Genomic DNA, 21,031 nt, shown 5'->3' on the forward strand with positions numbered 1-21,031 from the left:
TTAATAAAAAATATTTAATAATAACTAATTATCTAAAATTTAAAAATTTAATAAAATTATTGAAAGTAATTTTGCTAGCTAAAAATAAATATTATTTATTTAATTGAAATACTAAATGCAATTATTTGATTCACAATCATTCCATTCTCAAATATCATAAACAAAACTTTAAACCAAACAACTTTTCAAAAGTAAAAAAAAAAAAAAGTACTTTTGATCTATGGGCACGTGTGTCCCACACACCGACGAAATGTTGGAATTCGGTTGATTGGCAATTGATATCTTTTTGGTTGGGTGCGGAAAAAAAGGCATACTCCAAGATAGAGTTCCAAACCCAAAACCTTGATGGTTCACAAAACCTAATTGCACTTATATCATGTTAATGTGAGACCAAATATGGAAGAATTATACACATTCTACACAATAGATTTAAATATATATATCAGCAAGATTAAGGGAGAAAAAACAATAATAATCGCTTACATTCAAGTTTGTGCTTAACACTTAGAACATTTATAATCCTTAATAACTTCACTCACTACCAAACCACCCAAATTCTTTGATAGTTTCCTTGAATCATTAGTGTTTCTAGCTACAACTTGGCGTAAAAATTGCTCTTTCTTGTAAAGATTTTGCAATACCACATCTCAGATCCCTTAGATTATTTATTTAATCTTTTTTTTTTTTTTTTTTNTTTTTTTTGGCAAAATATGCTTTTGGTCCCTATATTAAAACTAGACATGGAAAAAAGATTCTACACCACCAAAAAAAAAAAAACCATTAAAACATTAATTATTGATGAAGAGAATGCAATGTACCTATGGAAGTGCTTTCTTGTGTTTCTTCTTTGCATCTCGACAAAATGCACTTCCACAACAGCACTTAAAGGCCTTCACAGGATGATCTTTATCATCAAAGTCAATTGCATAGTCCTGTAGATACTCAAAAATTAAACGTACAACTTCAAGTACAATTAAAAATATAAGAGTGAAGTACTAAGCTCCATCTATTCCTAGTTTCAGAGCCTAAATTGGCACCGATGTCATAGTAAAGTACAACGTAACTAGACCAGATTACATCCATCTGACATAATTGTTCGAATATTCAAATCAATGTACTTTTCTAACTAATACTCCAGCATAATTCTTTGGCTAAAAGGCACAAAATTAATAGAAACCTATAAAAATAAATTACGAACAAATTTGATATACTATTGAAAGTTAAAAAATCTACTAGATATCTTTTAAGAAAAACTTACTAGCTATTAAACATAGCTTTGAATGTTTAGAAACGAAACTTGTAAATTCACCCTAAAAAATTCAGAATAGAATTTAGTTTGTTATTCAAGTATACCTACCCATGTTAGCTCTTCCAAAGCTTTGACTTCCCTGCTAGTAAAAAAAGCAAGCTGCACGTACCGGATACGCAATGAAATTAGACGAACTTCTTTAGCTAAAATATAAAATACTTCCATTTTCCAGTAAAAGAGGCAGAATAATATTCTACTTTTTCCTGTAGACAGTGACATCTAGTGAGTTGAGAACAGTTACAAGTTTATCGAGATTCATACATGATAGTAGTGGCGATCAGGGGTTTCGACTTCAACAGGAATGTCAATCAAATTTGCATCGGAACATCTAAGAAAAAAAGAACAAATTGTAAACAAGTTAGGAAAGTGTATTAGAGGGATTAATAAGTTGTAACATAATTTATTTATATAACGTACAATAATGTCATAGAAAAACACAATAACCTCAGTAAAACCAAATTCTTCAATCTACGGAGTTTCATGATGATTTATAAAATTCTTCATTCGGTACTTAGCACAATCACAGCTCAGCTCAATTAACAGATTATCTTGTCTAAGGAAAGGAAAATGCCTGTGGAATATAGAATAGTAAAAGGTTTTGATGTTCCCAAGAAAGAGCTAACTCAGACCCAATTTCGGTCCACTGGATATTTACAAAGCGCACACCGTTGAAGTTGATACCTATAGAACTACATGCTACGTAGTCCCAAGGTGGCCGGGGAAAACTAAGTGAAGAAAGAACAAAGTGGAACAATTACGAGTGGGAGCTGTATGCTTTGGTCAAAGCACTCAGAAAGTGTTACACTGTTTAATTGACAAGGAATTTCTGTAACCCCTGATCATGAAGCCTAAGAATATATCAATTCTGAGGAACATTTGAGTAAAACACTAAGCACGTTGAACATTTCTATTCAGAAAATTTCAAAAACAAAGTAACAATTCAGACAAAAATTGATTGATTAATCGGAATAGTACAGCTGTGAATATTACCTACACTTGTAAGTCGAAGACTTAACCAATCAATAACAGCTCATCAACTAACATTACATACTAATAACAATATAATCCTCTAATAGTAATAATGTAGTAGAAGACCACATTATGCAGGGGAATTAAAAAATCACCTTTAGCTATCTTACAAACTGAAAAGGCAGCGTTTGACAGCCAATAGTACAGATGTGGGAGAACATATTGTTGACAGCAGTTTTCATAAAGCCCTTAAACTCGTATTCCACAAGTTTTTGTGTGGGAACAGCTTATTAATAAAGATCTATATTATGGAAAAGTTGTCGGGATTCTGGATCCAAAACAAGACTTTAGAGCCATTAGACCCCAGAGGATAGAGGATAATGTCGAGATATTGGTTTGACAGTTGCGACACTGGTATAAAGGCAAAAGAAAAGGCCAACTTAGAGTCAATTCTATGCTTATTCATCAATGATCAACTTCCTGTTGTAGTACCCTATCCCTAGGGGAAATCGAATCCCCCTTGCCTCCTTGAAAGAGAGATGTCCTGAAGCACTATGACTGCCATCATACTATGATTATAGTCTGAATAGTTTTTTCAAATTGTCATTATAATTATAATGAACTAATATGATACCTACCGTTCAAAGGGTTTTTTCTCTTTTTTTATTCCTTAAAACTTTTATATTTGGGATTTATATTTACGAATCGTTCATTCTAATCACCTTTCCAATATAATTCTATCTAGAAATTCTTTTGTCTCAACGCTACCCACAGCATCCCAACATTACTAAAACATCCAAAAGAAGGATAAAGACAAATATCGATGTGAAGATGCTACAACATTGTATCATCACAATGTCATAAGCAGCAATGTGACGTTGCAACATCGTATCGTCACAATTTCTTTATATGTTTTCAACAGGTTTCTTCAAAAGTGGGGGTTTCGTTTTTTTTTTTGGTCGTAGAGACTCATAAGGCAAAATGTTCTAGGCTATTGTCATAGATACAGAGATTTTTGAGAGCATTGAAAAGTCATATTGATTTGGGGGTATTGTCATTGTAGTATACATACTGAGAATCAGTCTTGAGCTTTTGTGAGAATCCCAAAGTAATCTTTACCTTTTTAATGAAACCTGAAATTGCAGAATATTGGACATAGTTCTAAGTTTGGAGTATAATAGGATAAATTCTCAAGTGCCATTCTTATCCTTATCTTGTCTCCCTTTATTTAATTATCTGTGATTTGTTTTACCCTATGTGGAAGGAGAATTTCTAGATCCAGATGCAATGAAGGACTGAAAGCATTTGATAAATACCTTGTGTGTTAGTTCTAGTCTCATAACTTAACACACAATAAACTTCCATTCTCAGTTAAGGAAATGTGTACAACTAAAATAACGTGCATGCAATACTTGCATACCTGTGGTTAATAAATCTTGCAACATTTCCATAATACGTTGCATCCAAACAAAGTAGCTCATCATCCTCTAGAACTCCCTCTGAGCCCCAGTCTGCATCAAGAGTTACAGGATACGTATGCCTCTCATTACCAGTGCTTTGCATATTTCGATCATACAACTCTGTATTTGTCAATACTTCACCAACGTACTCGCAGACAAAAGACCCTTTTGGCAAGTTCTTTAGTGTTCTGAGGCCCCATCCTTTTCCTTCACAAGTGAAGTAGACCTGAAACACGGAGGTCAAGTATGTATCTTAACTAAATGAAGTCATAACATGAAATCTGGCTTAAAGTTACCAAGTCAAACAAGTATCCGTTTCCTTTATATTGTCACATTACATCATGAATGTTTTAGTTTAAAAGATTCACCATGAATTTGAAAAATGTAATTGAACTATTCAAAAAAGAAGAACTAGTTAAACAGTTTCCACGTTCATTTGTCTGACTTGATACTCAAATAAACAAACAAAAAGCTCTGTTGAAGATTGAAACAACCAAACATTTCCAATTATTCTTCTAGGATCTTATGAATACTTTTTGGAAAGCAAGGACCACCAGGCCAATATACTCCCTGATAACCAATAGTGTAGTAGAATTGTGAAGGGGGGAAAGTGAAAAGAACTTCACATAAACTCTCACCTACAATTTCTTTTTTCTCTTTTTCCTTTGGTGCATGGTCATTGATGTAATCGAAAAAGATGGTCAATTACATTTTTGTTGATGACAATACCCATCTATCTTATGTTTATTTGATGGCACAAAAGTCTGAGGTGAGAAATCTATTTATACAATTTGCATTTTGACAATGGAACGGAGTATTTTAATGAATATTTGGGTGATTTCTAAAAAAGAAAGGTATTTTTCATCAACTTACTTGTTGTAACGTGCCTCAACAAAATGGGACTGCTGAAAAAAAACCCAGACATTTACTTGAAGTAGCTATGTTTTCCATGCATGTTCAAAAATGTTTTTTGGTGGGAGGATGGGAAACTTACTTCTGCCTATCTCATAAATAAAATGCCTACCAAAGTTTGGAATTTCAAAACCCTTATAATTATCTTAAACAATATTTCCAACAACTCGCATAAGTTTTGATTTATGTATCAAATTTTTTATACTACTACTTATGCTCGTATACCTAGTTACTTTTAGTCAAAACTTGACCATAGAGCCCTCAAATGTGTTTTCTTGTCGTATTCTTCTTGTAAAAATGGTTATAAATATTTTATTTTCTTTTTTGATGTCCCAGGAAAAATTAGTTCTTGGATTGACTTAGATTCTGAAGATGAGATTTTACGAATTGATTCTGANGGATCTCTGTTGGAAAACCATCTAAACCTTCCCAAGATTCTCTTCAAGGGAGAATTCAGTAGTAGGAGAAAATTTTCGGGACGTTTCTGTTCCACTTCCAAATATTATATGTTTTAACTTTTACAAGTCCTTTAATGGTAAGCTTAGAAATAGAAAGTTCTTAATCAAGGGCAGAGAAATACTACAGAATGATTCTGATAATCAAGTTCGAAAGTTGGAAGTTTTATGCTCGAAGAACAGTCCAAAGGAACAAAGACCAAATACAACATCCTTCACAAAACCAATCTGAAACTTCGACTGATGAACATGTAAAGTCTAACAACCCTTCTTATATTCCTACTTCAACTATTGTATCATCTTCTATTCCTAGTTCTTCAACTATTATATCTGATTTTGATGTTCCTATAGCTGTTAGAAAAGGCATTGAAGTTGCACCTAACCTTTCAAACCCGTTATAAAACATTCTCATCCAGGATAAATACCTTGTTTGTTCCAAGGCAAACAGAAAAAGCCTTAGAGATTCCAAATTGGAAATTGGCAATCATGGAGGAGATAAATGCTCTAAAACAAAAAGGTACTTGAGAAATAATAGATTTTCCAAATGATAAAAGACCAGTAAGGTATAAATGGGTTTTAATGATTCCCACAAAATGTAATGCAGATCATAGTATTGAGTGTTATAAAGCCGGATTGATAGCTAAAGACTTCATTCAGACCTTTAGAATTGATTGGTAGGAGTCATTTGCTCATGTTGCTAATATTAACTCTATTGAAGGTCTTTTATCTCTTGTAGTAAATTTAGATCGACCTCTCCACCAGCTTGACGTGAACAATGTTTTTTCAATGGTGATCTTCAGTATGAGGTTTTTATGAACTTGCCACCGAGTAAAAATTGAAAATTACAGAAATCTCTTTATGGTCTCAAACAATCTCCAAGGGCTTGTTTCTAGTGTTTTGGGAAAGTTGTATCTAGTTGTGGATATCTTCAGCCTGACGTATCTCATACTATGTTTGTAGTAGACCATGCTATGTTTTATAGACATTCTAAGAATAATAGGATCTCAATTTGGTTTCTATATAGATGATATTATTCTCTTAGGTGATGATGAAACTGGTCTAGCTGATTTGATGGAAAATCTTGCAAATGAGTTTCAAATCAAGGATTTGGGGCATTCAAATATTTTCTAGGAGTGGAGTTCACAAGATCAAAGATATTGAAAAAACAAGGTTCCTTGGCTGCAAGATAGAAGAGACTTCTATTGAACTCAAATTGAAATTACAAGCAAAAAAGACAGAAGAAATAATGGATAAAGAACAATATTAGATACTTGTGGGAAGATTAATTTATCTATCTCATACTCATTCAATATTGCGTTGCAGTGAGCACGATAAATCAATTTATGCATGTACCTGAGTTGGCTCACTTTGAAGGTGTTTTATTCAAAAAAACACTTATAACATTCGAATAGAAGTTTATATTGATCTAGACTAAGCATGTAGTGTTACTAACAAAAGATCTTGTTAAATCATCACCTAACCTAAAAACTTAAGTTGAGATATACGATAAATTTAATTATATCAATATTTTAACGTTCCCATCCACTGTGGGCTTGAAAATTTGTATAAAGCCCAACAAGTGGAAATCACTTGGAGAAAAAATGACATTATAGGGGTTCAAACACAAGACTTCTTGCTCTCATACCATACTAATCCCCACTAAATCCAAAATCTGAATTAGAGTTACGATAAATTTAATTATATCAATACTTTTTGTTTGTAAGCTCTCTTAGTCTTGCAGGAAGTTGATATTAGAATAGTTCTTCATTCTTTAACTACTTCCTTGTTTAATGGAATTACACAAACATTCTTTAAACAAAGGTCATTCTTTCAACACTCCCCCTCAAGGTAAGGAATAGATATCATCAATTCCTAGCTTGGGTACTTACTCATGAAATGTGAAGTCTTTTTGTTAATATATCTGCTAGTTGAAGTTGTGAGGGCACAAAACTAATGGATACTATCCCCTTCTCTAATTTCTCTTTGATAAAATGTCGATCAATTTCAATAAATTTTGTCTTATCATGTTGGATAGGATTATATGCAATATTGATAGTTCATTTGTCGTCACAGTACAACTTTATCAGACCTTGTCCCTTGATATGTTATTCATCAAGGATTGTCTTTAACCATAAGAGTTCACATAACCCTTGTGCAATAGCTCAAAATTCTAATTCGGCAAATGATCTAGCCACCACATTTTGCTTTTTGCTTCTCCATGTTGCTAAATTACCTCCAAGAAAAGTATAATATCTCATTTAGATCTTGTCCAGTATCAATCCAATATAGTCATCATTGGTGTAAGCTTACCTGCAAGAGAATTGTTCCGTTTGAATAATTTTTTTTTTTCCTAAAGTTCCCTGAAGGTAACATAATACTCTATATACGGCCTGAAGGTGAGGCTCCAGCGAACCATATATGAATTGGTTGATTACACTCGCTGAGTATGCTGTCTAGTCGAATGTGAGCTATATATAAGCCTCCCTACTAGCCTCTAGTACATTTTTCCGTTCACCGCATGGTCTTTTTTCATTTTCCCAATTTCTAATTTGGATCCATCGGTGTTCTTGCAGATTTACCTATGCTTTTCCTGTTTCCTTCAATAAATCAACTACATATTTCTATTGTGATATGAAAATACCCTAAGCTGAGTACGTTACTTCAATACCAGAAGTACTTTAGCCTTGACCACAACTTCCCATGTGTTATTGAAGTGTAAGACTTTCTAGATGTAGGGTTGTAGTATTTCAATTGATGTGCCTTTTTAGGATCTTTTGCTTTTTTTCCTTTTGGCCTGTCCACAACTTCCCATGTGTTATTCTTTTTAGAGCATGCATTTCTTCTTTCATAGCATCCTGCCATTCTCTTTTGAATAAAGCTTCAAAAACTGTGTTAGGTATAACAATTGAATTTAGACTCACAATGAAACTCTTATGTGATGGAGATTGTTTTAAAAGAGAGATAGAGTTTGATAGAGGGTATAAAGGTCATTTTATGCATTCTTTAGTAGGTTTTTTGGAAAGCTATAGGTCTATCATCTATTGGTAATTGTGTTACATCCTCATTTTGAGTAGAGTCAGATGTTTGTACTTGAATCGGCTATGAAATGACTTTCCTTCTAGCATATATCTGAGAGAACAACGGATCTGGCAATGGAGGTAGAGTGTATGGTTTAGTTGGTAACTTTGTGGCAGTAGAGGAGAGGCGTTGGTCCTGTGGGCTGGTTATTTAGTGACTAGGGGTTCAATAGTTTCCCATGGACCCTCTTCAATCTCCCCTTGACGAGAGGCCTTAGAAAAGAACAGTTTATGCTCGGTGAATATCACATCAATTGAAGTGTAAGACTTTCTAGATGTAGGGTTGTAGTATTTGTACCCCTTTGTGGTCGAAGAATATCCTAAAAAGGCACATTTTATTGCTCTTAGATCAAGTTTACTCTCTGAGTGTTGTGAACATGAAGAAAGGCGGTTCACCCAAATATGCAAGGTATGAGACGATTTGATGTTCGAAAGTGAGAATGAAATAGTTGAGGACTTCTATGGGGATTAGATTATTCAAGACACGAGATGAGAGACGATTAATCATGTGAGTTGCAATAAGAATTGCCTCTCTCCAATAAGTTTTTGACATGTTTTCATAAAAAAGCAATGCTCGGGTAGTGTTTAAAAGGAGTCCACTTTTCCTTTTGGTCACTCCATTTTGTTGTGCTATTGGTATAGTAACACACGAAGAATCATGGATAATACTTTTAGAATAGAAATATGGGGATAAGATTTGATTGAAATAATCTCTTGCATTGTCATTTCAAAATATTTTGATTTTGACTCCAAATTGGGGCTAAATCATTGAGTGAAAGGTAGTAATAATATTACTAACATCTGATTTTTGTTTGAAAAGGAATAGTCATGTGATCCGAGTACAATTATAAATTAATGTAAGAAACCAACGAGCACCAGAAAAACTTGGAATAGTTGAGGGTCCCCAGTATCACTATGAATCAAACAAACAAGGATAGACTTTTATTTTGACCGGCGAGAAAAGATATACGAGTATGTTTGGAGAATTCACATGTATCACACTAAAAATCAGAGACTTGAAATTCTTGAAACAAATTTGGCAACATAATTCTCAAAACTCTAAATGAAGGATGATCCATGCGAAGGTGATTTAACCAAATTGAATTCTTATTAGAGAAACTAAGAAATGACACAGGTACAGGGCTAGTTGTTCTCTCAGGTAATTGCAAGTAGTATAGGTCATTCAATTCCTTAGCAAGTCCAATTTTCCGTTCCAATTTTTGGTCTTGAAAAACACAACATGATGAGGAGAAAATAGCATTATAGTGGCTGTCATAGGAAAGCTTTTGTATGGAAAGGAGACTAATAGATAGTTTTTTGGGTCATTTTTTAGTGTAAGGATTTGAGAAATAAATATATCGCCTATTCATGCAATGGTGGCACTGGTTCCATTTGTCACTGTAATTTTCCAATTACTTGGGTATGGTTTATATGTTTTAAATAATTTTGAGTGAGAGGTCATGTGATCAGTTGCACTGAAAGACTTACTTGAAGAGTTAACCTAACTTATTTCTAAAGAGCTTATACAAAAAGTGAATGAAGAACACCACCAAGCTCTCAATCTCTTCATTATTGAATCCACTAGTCTTAATAATTGGCACCTTTTATTCCTCTGTGATGTACACTTGTGCATTTGACATTTATCCCTTGTTTCTCAAACTACAAACAAACGCATGTGCGCTTGCAAACTGATGGATGAATAAGTGAATAAATTGATAGTGGGCTTGGTGCTGCACTTGTGGTAAATGAAAGCTAGGAATGCTAATGCTAATGTTTTGGCCTTCCTACTGTGAATACTCTTTAACGTGCTCAGATTACTGTTCAATGCTAACGCAATGCTGGAACAATGATGTTTTATTGATGGATGGTAGCTATGAAGGCTTCAAATGAAACTTGGTCAAGGTGGAGTTCGATAGCTATGAAGGCTCCAAATAAATTTCGTTAAGGTGGAAGATCGGTAGTTATGAAGGTTATGTTGATCAATCAAATCTCCCAGAATAGGACTCTAATACCATGTTGCAAGTGTAAATTATCTTGCTTGCTATAAATCTGATCTAAATAAATCCCTTGATACTAGGTAACAATTGGGAGGTCAACTACTTCCCTTATTTAATGGAATTACACAAATATTCCTTAAATCAAGTTCATTCCTTCGACATTAATTGTATCAATGCTTTAATAGATCTACCTTCAGTTACTATTATTTCGTTGGAGGGAACCTAATCACATGATATAGCATTAGGAAAAAAAAAAAAAAAAAGAAGGTGGTGCAAGGTGTAGGGTTGAAGCAATATGTAGAGTTTTAACACATGGAATTTGTAGATCAAAAGGACATTAAAAGAATTGAGGTTATCACAGATAACCCCAGTACAAATCTATTATAACAAGGTTGTCATCTATAGCTTATAATCCAATTCTACCTCATAGAACAAAACATATTGAGGCTGACAAGCAAAATATTAATGAATTGACTAAAGGACTACCAAAGAAACAATATGACAAACTAAGGGACAAGCTATGGAAGACGTATTTAAACTAGTTTGAGGGAGAGTGTTGGTTTGTCTAATATTTGTAAAAATTTATTAGTTAATATTCATTTTCAGTTTAGGTTTACTATAGTCAATAGTTTTTCCTTATTTTGTTATTGGTCTTTCTCCTATATAAAAAGGTCTAAGTTGCTCATATTTGAATAAGAAAGAATATTACTATGCATAGAAAATTAATACAATATGGATTTCAGTACAGGTACTATTTTTTAGCATTTTATGGAAGTACTTTATTAAATGCGGTTGACAGTGAACAAGTTAAATCAATAATGTCCAGTAACTCAGTAAGTTATACAAGTTGGAGGATAAAAGCAGTTTCAGAACAGTAACATCATAGGAAGATATAAGGAAAATCTGACCTGCAATTTGCAAGAAATACCTCGTTGTACAACTCGATTTCCACACTGCATGTCACATCCACATTTGCCCCAGCATTCTTTGATAAACTTCCTGAGCAAATGACCCTTGCATCGATCAGGCTTGTAGCCATTATTTAACCTCTCAATTGGGCAATCTTCGCAATAAAAGAGATGCTCCTTCTTAGGCTCGCATCTCATAGACATACATTGATTTAGAAATTCTTCTTTCAGTAGGCCTTCTCGTGTGTAAGCAAATTCCCCACCAGTTTCACGAGCACAAGCACATGGATAAGATGATAACAGGCAATCACCTGAGCAACTTGAACAGCAATCATCCTCTGAAATCCGAGCCAGTGAAATGTTGACACTGGCGTTCTGAAAAATTAGATTGTTTGGTATGTAATTGAACTTGGGGATAGACTCATTTCCTAATTCATTAACCCAAGATATTTTGACTTTCTCTGCACCCTTTGTCAAGTCATGCATATGATGCAAAGAACTATTTGTATTTTTTCTGTTATGTTGATCACGAGAAATTGGTCTCACATGCTCAGAGGAAGTTGAACGCTTGCTACTGTTACTGGTGCATTGATCTCGAAAAAGTGCAGTATTCAATGACCTCGCACACTGAGAAGAACTTGAGCCCTTCTGATGTGATTTGCATCCCATGTTACCATTTGTTAATGCTTTCTTATCTGATTCAGCAAAAATGAAGGTTACAACAAAAATTAACAACAGCTTTAAAAGAAATCTCAACTGTAGATCATCTGTTAAAATAATTGGTTAAAAGTAACAATCAATTACAGATAACTCAATATTTTCTCAGAAAATCATGGTTTTTCAGCTCTTGTAGATGATGCAATGGATAAGTCAGTTTAGTAAATTTTACTTCTCCGAATGGCAAGAAGAAGTATCACATAACCTAGTTGGCTTAAATCATTGTGTCACGGCGAATATATATCCTTGTTCTAGATCCTGTCTACCAAACATATGACGAAGACTCAGCAGCACTATTCCTGGTTGAGTTGTTTATGAACATGAATTGAAGATAAGATGTACTCCCCAATCTCAAGCCAATGGAGATTGTCAAAAAGCTATTCATTTGGCATTAATGGGGAAAAAAAAAAACGTTTAATCACAACAGGTTTTAGACAAAATTCCATCTACAAGTTCGGTACCATGTTTCATCCATAAAATTCATGGCAACGATTATGTCAGCTTTTGACTTCAATTTCTTCATGGTTTCCCTCCAACCAAATTTTCAGGTAAGTAGCCATGATGACTCCAAGCCTACCTCACTAATTATATCAATTAATTAAAGGGAAATCGTAACACAGTTAATAAGAGGAATTATAATGTGGTTAAAACTAAACGCCATATTTGTAAATTTGTCACATGAAAAAATAATTTGCAAACATGACAATTTTTCCCTGGTATATTGTTATAACCTTTTTGTAACATTGAAATATCTAATATAAAGTAGATTACTGGTTTACCATTTATGTGATAAAGTACATTGCTAATATACCAAATAAAGTTTATCACTCAAATACCATTTTTATAGATAAAGTACATTACAAATGTATACCAACACTATCTTTGTATCATCGATGAAGTACATGATATACCAATTTTAGATCACAGGTAAAGTATATCGTTGATATTTCTAATATAAAGTAGGTCACTAAATCTACGTATACCACCAACATATGAGTTTTTAAATTTGTGCCATTTTTACAGAATGTTTTATCATGTGACACTTCTATTATTATCACACAACCCATTTTCATCAACTAGGTCAAAGCTTGAAACAAGAAACCTTGTTGAACACAACTTGTTGTGGAAAACACTTGCACTCTTTAATAACACCAATCGAGAAGAGATTACAAGACACTATGTAAAACTACTGCACTTTGTGATTTGGATTTCTTGGGATGAAAACCTTGGTAGGTTTGATTGGGTATTTATAGTACATGCTAAACAATTTATTCCTAAAATATCTATCTATTTATTCCTAAAATACCTTATTCTTTTCCTAAAATACTTAGGTATCTTTATTCCTATAATACCTAAATCATTTTCCAAAAATTTCTAGATATTTTTATTCCTAAAATATCTAAAACATTTTCCTACAATGCATAGACAATAGGCTCATACAATTATTGTGCTTGCATAGACAATAGGCTCATAAAATTATTGTGCTTGACCCTATTAGACTAGTGATGATATTTTAACACTCCCCCTCAGCACTAGCCAACATTCGTTGCATCATGTTGAGTTGATAGTGAAAGCCCTCATATTTGTCAGTATTCAGCCCTCTTGTAAACAAGTTTACCACTTGGTCATCCGTATTCTTCTTTGAAGACGTTCTCTAATAAAATGGTAATGCATCTCCACATGCTTTGTTCTAGCATGATATCTCAAATTTTTTGCTAGGCAAATTGCAGATTGGTTGTCGTAATGAAGTGGCATTGGATAGTCAATTTTCTAGTGTCAATTTTCCATCAAGAGTTTCAACCATGTACTTTCCTGGTTGCTCCAGCTAGTGCTTTGTACTCTGCTTCTCTAGTTGACAATGATAGTTCTAGTTGTATTTTGTTACACCAAAAAATTGTTCTCAAACCGAGCTTGAACACATACCCAGTGCTTGACCTTCGGGTATCATGATGTCCTGCATAGTCAGCATCACAGTATCCAACTAGCTTGGTCTTCACTTTTTTTGTACAAGAGACCATAATCGATTGTACTTTTGGCATATTGCAAAATCTGTCAAGCTGAATATAAATGAGGCTTCTTCGCACTTTGCATGTACTGACTAATGACTCCAACTTCATTTTCAAATCAATTAGGTTGGTTCATGTAGATCTCCCAGCCCAACTCTCCATGCAAGAAAACATTCTTCATATCCATCTATCATAATTTCCAATCTTTAATTACCATAAGTACTGGAGGAACCTGTACGATAGTGATCTTCGCCACTGGACTCAATGTTTCACCATAGTCTAGTCCATATTGTTGAGAGAACCTTGGAGCTACAGTCTCAGCTTTGTATCTCACGATTGATCCATCTGGGGTATACTTTATTTCGTAAATCCACTTGCAAAAGATGGATTTGACATCTCATGGTCTTGGCACTCGTTCCCAAGTTTGATTTTGCTCCAAAGCTATAGTTTCTTCCTCCACTGCTTGTTGCCAAGCCGTATTTTGTGATGTTTCTTCATGTCTCTAGCCCTTTAACTTCGTCTTTTATAATAGTTGTATTGGCATGCTTTAAATTTGGCTTTTGGATTCTTTCTAATCGTTTAAGTTGTTGAGGTGCCCTTTGTTTTTCACTATGTTCGCTTGATTGAGTCACTTCTTGCTCACCAACACAATGTCACTTGGATCTTCAGGCACAGCAACACTTAAGCAAATGTGTACAGTTTGCTCCATCATTTTCTGTGGTAAAGTTTTTTCAATGTTGTCCAAGTCTTATAGTACTTCCTTCTCTGAGGGCCACCCCACTTCCATTGCATCACTCTGATCGTCAGCCATGTGGTTTGAGCATCCTAAACCAATGATCCAGTCATCCTCGTAATTGATATGTTCTCCTATCATTACCATGAGCGCTAGTTCGTCTTCTTCTATGACACATATTGCCTCTCCATCCTATTCATCCTTCATCTCCTTTTTTTATGTTGTCACATTGCTTTCAATAGACTTTTTCTTGGACAAACAATCCCTGAGCATGTGACCATTTTCCCCAATTGTAGCAAATACCTCCAAATCTCTTCACCTGAGAGTTATTGTTGTCGCTCTTCTAAGCTCTCCTTGGTTGTGCAGTTCCTTGATGGCTTCTTCCTTTGTCACCATTTTTGTATCCACGTTTGGTAGACGACTTATTGTTGCTCTGACTTGCACGTGTAGAGTGCTTCTTCTTCACCCTATAATGTGATTTCACCCATTTGTTTAGTCATGGCTTCTTGACTAGCTAACAAATTTTCAAACTCTACAAGTGATGGTTGAGCGGGTCATCCTTGTATAGCAATAACGAAGCTTCTATATTCTGGTCACAATCCGTAGATAATGATCCTCTTCAATTGAGCTTCTCCAATGGCGAACTTCAAGTCTAGTTCAGTAATCTCCCGACAGATCGACTTGACTTTGTGAAAGTATTGAGGAATCGTCATGTCATGTTGTGAAATTGATAGCAACTCGTTCTCCAGAAGTTGTAGCCTCGTATTGTTCTTTAATAACAGCATCACGAACGTGTCCTATGCTTCTTTTGGTGTCTTGTTATCTCAAATGTGCTCTAACAACTCTTCTTCAATTGTGGTTTTCAAGGCAAACATTGATTTTCCTGCTTTGATTCTCTATTTGTGCAAGGCGCTGTTAGAATCCTCCTCTGGCGGCGTAGTTTCACCCCTACCAACGATCTCCCAAAGTTCATGTCCTTGTAAATAGGACATCATGCATGTTGCCCATGTATTGTAGTTGTTGCTGTTGAGTTTCTTAATTCCTCAAATTTAGATTTGGAAATCAACCATTGTGTTGGTAAGACCTCAATAGTACCAAACAAGCCTTTAAACACAAAACCTACAGAATCACGAACAACTCACAACACAAAGAAACTTACTCACTAATAATCTCAAGAAATTGTTTTTGANTGACTTGCACGTGTAGAGTGCTTCTTCTTCACCCTATAATGTGATTTCACCCATTTGTTTAGTCATGGCTTCTTGACTAGCTAACAAATTTTCAAACTCTACAAGTGATGGTTGAGCGGGTCATCCTTGTATAGCAATAACGAAGCTTCTATATTCTGGTCACAATCCGTAGATAATGATCCTCTTCAATTGAGCTTCTCCAATGGCGAACTTCAAGTCTAGTTCAGTAATCTCCCGACAGATCGACTTGACTTTGTGAAAGTATTGAGGAATCGTCATGTCATGTTGTGAAATTGATAGCAACTCGTTCTCCAGAAGTTGTAGCCTCGTATTGTTCTTTAATAACAGCATCACGAACGTGTCCTATGCTTCTTTTGGTGTCTTGTTATCTCAAATGTGCTCTAACAACTCTTCTTCAATTGTGGTTTTCAAGGCAAACATTGATTTTCCTGCTTTGATTCTCTATTTGTGCAAGGCGCTGTTAGAATCCTCCTCTGGCGGCGTAGTTTCACCCCTACCAACGATCTCCCAAAGTTCATGTCCTTGTAAATAGGACATCATGCATGTTGCCCATGTATTGTAGTTGTTGCTGTTGAGTTTCTTAATTCCTCAAATTTAGATTTGGAAATCAACCATTGTGTTGGTAAGACCTCAATAGTACCAAACAAGCCTTTAAACACAAAACCTACAGAATCACGAACAACTCACAACACAAAGAAACTTACTCACTAATAATCTCAAGAAATTGTTTTTGATGTGGAAGATCAAACAACGCTGCAACCACAGAGCAAATTAAGAATTCCAAGAGATCAGACAACCTACACGAACCTCGCTCTGATGCCAGATTGTTGAACACAACTCTTTGTGGGAAGCACTCGCACTCTTTATTAACACCAATCAAGAAGAGATTACAAGACACTTTGTAGAAACTACTGCACTCTGTGCTTTGGATTTCTTGGGATGAAAACCTTGGTAGGTTGGAGGGATATTTATAGTAGAGACTAAACAATTTATTCCTAAAATATCTAACTATTTATTCCTAAAATACCATAATTCTTTTCCTAAAATACTTAGGCATCTTTATTACTAAAATACCTAAATCATTTTCCTAAAATATCTAAGTATCTTTATTCCTAAAATACGTAAATCATTCTCCTAAAATACATAGACAATGAGCTCATACAATTATTGGGCTTGACCCTATTGGGCTAGTAATGATATTTTAACAAACCTATCCATAAGTTTTATTATCATGATGTGTATAATTCATCTACGAGCACAACCAAGGGTTCATTAGAAACAGCACACTTGGTATTCACCATATGATAGAATCAGATAATTACATGACGTTCCTTAAAAAAAAAAATATTGGCATTTTCAATAGTCAAATTCTTTATAACAAATTTACCTGGAAAAACTACCGAAACGGGTTTCACTGATGACAACATTTCACTGGGCCTAATGACTAATCCTTGTTGAGAACCTTGAGACGAGTTTGTAGTTTTATGTCCAAGATCTACTTCAGAAATTTTATCCTTCCTGACAATTAATTTACGACCTGAGCTACCGGTGATAGACGAAGCCCGATTCGATTGTTCTCCATCACGTGATCTCTTTAGTGGTATCAAAGACTTTTTGTCTTCCACAAGACGACCTTTGTTTTCTTCTAGTCCCTATTCACAACACGTTAAGAAAAAACACTAACACTACTGAAAGGATAAATGATATAAGAAAGAGCGAATAAAAACTGTCATTCATATTAGTAAGTTTTAGAGGAAATCTAATATGCAGTACTGCTGGCCAACAAATTGGACAGGCATGCACCCTTTGCCAATGACATATATTTTAATGCACAAATACAGTTCTCAAAGTTTCGACTGTGCCTAAATAGATGTGAAACATTAAAGTGTCTACTAAGTTCCAAAGCTATCGACTTTAATATCTAAAAGAACTTGAATAAGTTCCAAAGCTATCGACTTTAATATCTAAAAGAACTTGAATAAGTTCCAAAGCTATCGACTTTAATATCTAAAAGAACTTGAACTCTTCAAACTGTCAACTACGTCCCTCAACTTTCAATTTGTGTCTAATAAATTATGACATGCAATTTTTTTGAAAACTAACAAACTTATTAGACATAAAATTTAATTCTCTTATTTGATAGGATTCGAAACATTAAAAATTCTAAACCTTAAATTTTATGTAGACATAAAAATTTTAAAATGTTGAATAGGTCTAAGTCCCTCCTAAGCTTTTTATTGAAGGTTTAGACTCTATTAGACACTTCAATAAAATTTCAGAAACCTATAAGACACAAGTTTAAAAGTTCAATGACTAAGCTTAATGACTAAGCTTGTAATTTAGCCTATGATATGGCCAAACATTTACCAGAACAACAGTTTCAAGGAAATTCTTATGTAATATTTTTGAGACATTTTTTTCTCTTTTCAGCATTGATAAGTGACTCAAAGCAACTAACTCTAGCATTGTGAAGACATTGATTAACCAAGTTCATATATACCAGTTGAAATTGCACTCTATGTTTCACTTAGGTTTGGTGGATATGATGGTTTAATGAGAGGGCCATAGTTTGACGAGAAGAGACTTAATTTGGTTGAGTGGTAAAGGGATACAGCAGAAAGATCCTGTATATGTATATAAAATGAGACCATTTGTGATATCAATCGACAGAGAATGTGGTAATGAAAGCGCTACTGAATTAAATAAGAATTCAACGAAAAGTTTCTTCCCTACAAAAAAAAAAAAAGAAAAAAAAAGAAAAAAAAAAGATAAAGATAACTTTCATGGGTTTTGTGTGGTTCTTTGGTCCCATTTTTTGGATGGTCATTGTATTTCTATGTTAGATAACGAAAGTTCTGTTCTCTAAAAGGAAAAAACAAATAAAAAAGTATCAATCAGATTTTTATCTCTATATCAGGAATACTAGTGAAGCATCATCTCAAGAGCTCAAGAAATTAAACTGTGAGAGATGCAGGCCAACAAAAGTAAGTTGAATGAAGAAAAGTACACATTAACAGTTAACTAAGTAGAAATAATTGATAAATATACATATTTAAAAAAAAGATAAAGAAGAAATAAAAACCTCGCTTTCATTGTGCTCAAAATAAGCATCTACAAGGGTGCGGTAATTGTCTTCTTCGATGAGTTTCCAGTTTCCATCATACATTTTTAGGAGATCCTTCAAGATTGGTTTTATTTGACCATCAGGAATTCCCAAGGATCTCGTTGCATTAAAAGCCTTGGAAATTTTCTGTTTCGAAGACATTGGCACACCCAATAAAAGTTGTTCCCTGTTCATAAATTTTGCGCAAACATGATAATGTTGCACCACATATTACTAATTTTATGTATATGAGGAAGCGAGTTTCATAATGTATGAAATAGATATTAACAACAAGATGAAAGAAATCGAAAAAAGAAAAACATACACCAAGTGGCACATTCATCTAAATGAATATATAGACCTTGCATGTGGATTTTAATGAAAAGTATTTATGAACCAAAAACATTGTAGCCACCTAGAAAAATCTCATCAAAATAGCTTTTACAGAAATAGTAGGAAGCAAAGATGAACAGATGTATATATTTAACAAATGTAAACAGAACTCAAAAGAAAAAGCTTTTATAATCCACAATTATTAAAATTTCGAACTTAATCTCGATGATAACTGCAGAACTCAAAACAAAAAACGGATTCCCGATCAATTTTTTCATATTCTCTTCTACTTCATCATGATCATCGCAACACTACAATGACTTCGTTAATCTTGTTCCCTAGACTCCACCAAAATCGATTCTAAACGAAAAGAACATTCCAGAACAAGCAAAAACCGCATTACCATTAGCATTCAAACCAAAAAGAATACGAAATCACAGAACACCAATACAGTCTCTAGACTTACAAAACAAACATTCTCAGCCTTAAAAAAAAAACAAAAAACAAAAAACAAAAAAGGTTACCTCCAGAAGCGTCGCCACTCTTTCCAAAGCTTCAATGGCGTAGCAAGCAAGTTTTCAGCAGTGAATGAAGTAGTCGAAAATGAGGCTGTAGAGACACGAAGGAATTGATCGACAGAGAAGAGAAAATTCCTGAAATTGATTTAGTTGAGAGACGGGGCAGTGGGAAGGTGAAGAAGAATGACGTAGAGGGTTACAGGCACTGGAATGCAAAGTCTGAACGGTTGATTTTCCACACAGAATCATGTGGGGTCGAGGTCGTTACACCGTTTCATCCCCTACAAGCTCACACACGGAACTCCCATGAACCTTCTACGTGTTCAAATACTATTGGTTTTCATTCGTCTCTAATAACATCCATAAACAGCTGTATTTATTTAAAATCCATTATTATTATTATTATTATTATTTAAAGAAGATATACTCATAAATAGAAAAATAGCACCATAAATAATAATTAATTAATTCTTTATTCTTTATTTTTTATTTCATTTTCTAAACAATTAAATAAAAAAAAAGTAACTCATATTCATTAACCAACAATAAAAAAAAAAATGTAAATCACAATTAATTATGTGTTATAATTCTTTTTATATTTTTTTCCATAATTTAAAATTATTGTTGACAAAAAAAAAAAAATCAATAAAAGTAAATTTTTAAGTAATTAATACTTATTTTTTTTTTCTTTTTGATTAGTACAATCAAATAAAGCAATAGATTCCTTCCTAAAATAGATTAATTTTGTAATCCTTCATTCAACCAATTTTTTAAATAAACCTAAATTATTCTCAAATTTACTTCTAAATAAAATTCCTTCTTGATTTGGATTTTTCCTTTTTTTGAAACTATAACAATGAGATCCCACTTTCTCACTCTTCACTGATTGGAGAGAGATTTTACTGATTGGAGAGAGATTTGGTTTATGATTGAATCATAAATAAATTGTTTAAGAGAGAATCAATGGTACTTAAATGTAATATGTATTATAGGGGTAAAATGAACTTTTGACTAAATTGTAATTATGAACCACTCGTGAAAGATCGACTTGCAAGTAATGATTATATCAATGGACACAAGTTGTTCTATAGTGCATAAAAGGCACTCTAGATCTATGAGCTTAAAAACATTTTTTTTTTAATCTTGATCATTAAGATAATTCGTTCCAAAACTTTAATTAAGTTGATTTAGGACATTTTTTTTTTTATAATTGAGATCTAAAAATCTTGTTTTTTAGATCAAATTTGGAGGGATTCATAAACATTTGGTACTGAGAGTTTTAGGTTCTCCCATTCTTGTCTCTTTGGATTATTTGCAACATGT

The 21,031-nt window shown here is 33.8% G+C and overlaps 1 protein-coding gene across 1 annotated transcript; it reads right to left on the reverse strand.

The window, feature by feature from the left end:
- Window positions 1-129: 129 nt before the first annotated feature.
- Window positions 130-19,898, reverse strand: LOC111805101 (histone-lysine N-methyltransferase SUVR4-like). Its single transcript, XM_023689994.1, has 9 exons — window positions 19,715-19,898; window positions 18,837-19,044; window positions 17,142-17,406; window positions 11,088-11,782; window positions 3,699-3,964; window positions 1,571-1,637; window positions 1,358-1,408; window positions 819-932; window positions 130-359 (listed from the first exon to the last, which is right to left on the reverse strand). The coding sequence occupies exons 2-8, from the start codon at window positions 19,017-19,019 to the stop codon at window positions 819-821; spliced, it is 1,641 nt and encodes a 546-aa protein (XP_023545762.1). The 5' UTR covers window positions 19,020-19,044; window positions 19,715-19,898; the 3' UTR covers window positions 130-359.
- Window positions 19,899-21,031: the final 1,133 nt, after the last annotated feature.

This window comes from Cucurbita pepo, chromosome LG11 (genome assembly GCF_002806865.2).
Source record: "Cucurbita pepo subsp. pepo cultivar mu-cu-16 chromosome LG11, ASM280686v2, whole genome shotgun sequence".
Classification (NCBI taxonomy): domain Eukaryota; kingdom Viridiplantae; phylum Streptophyta; class Magnoliopsida; order Cucurbitales; family Cucurbitaceae; genus Cucurbita; species Cucurbita pepo.

Bases quoted from the DNA above. Each gene is read 5' to 3' on its own strand.
- LOC111805101 (XM_023689994.1), bottom strand. From the start codon at position 19,019: ATGTCTTCGAAACAGAAAATTTCCAAGGCTTTTAATGCAACGAGATCC. The intron at 1,638-3,698 runs GTATGCAAGTAT...TTTTTTTCTTAG, and splicing joins GCAAGATTTATTAACCACAG to ATGTTCCGATGCAAATTTGA. The intron at 1,409-1,570 runs GTATGAATCTCG...CGGTACGTGCAG, and splicing joins CTGATCGCCACTACTATCAT to CTTGCTTTTTTTACTAGCAG.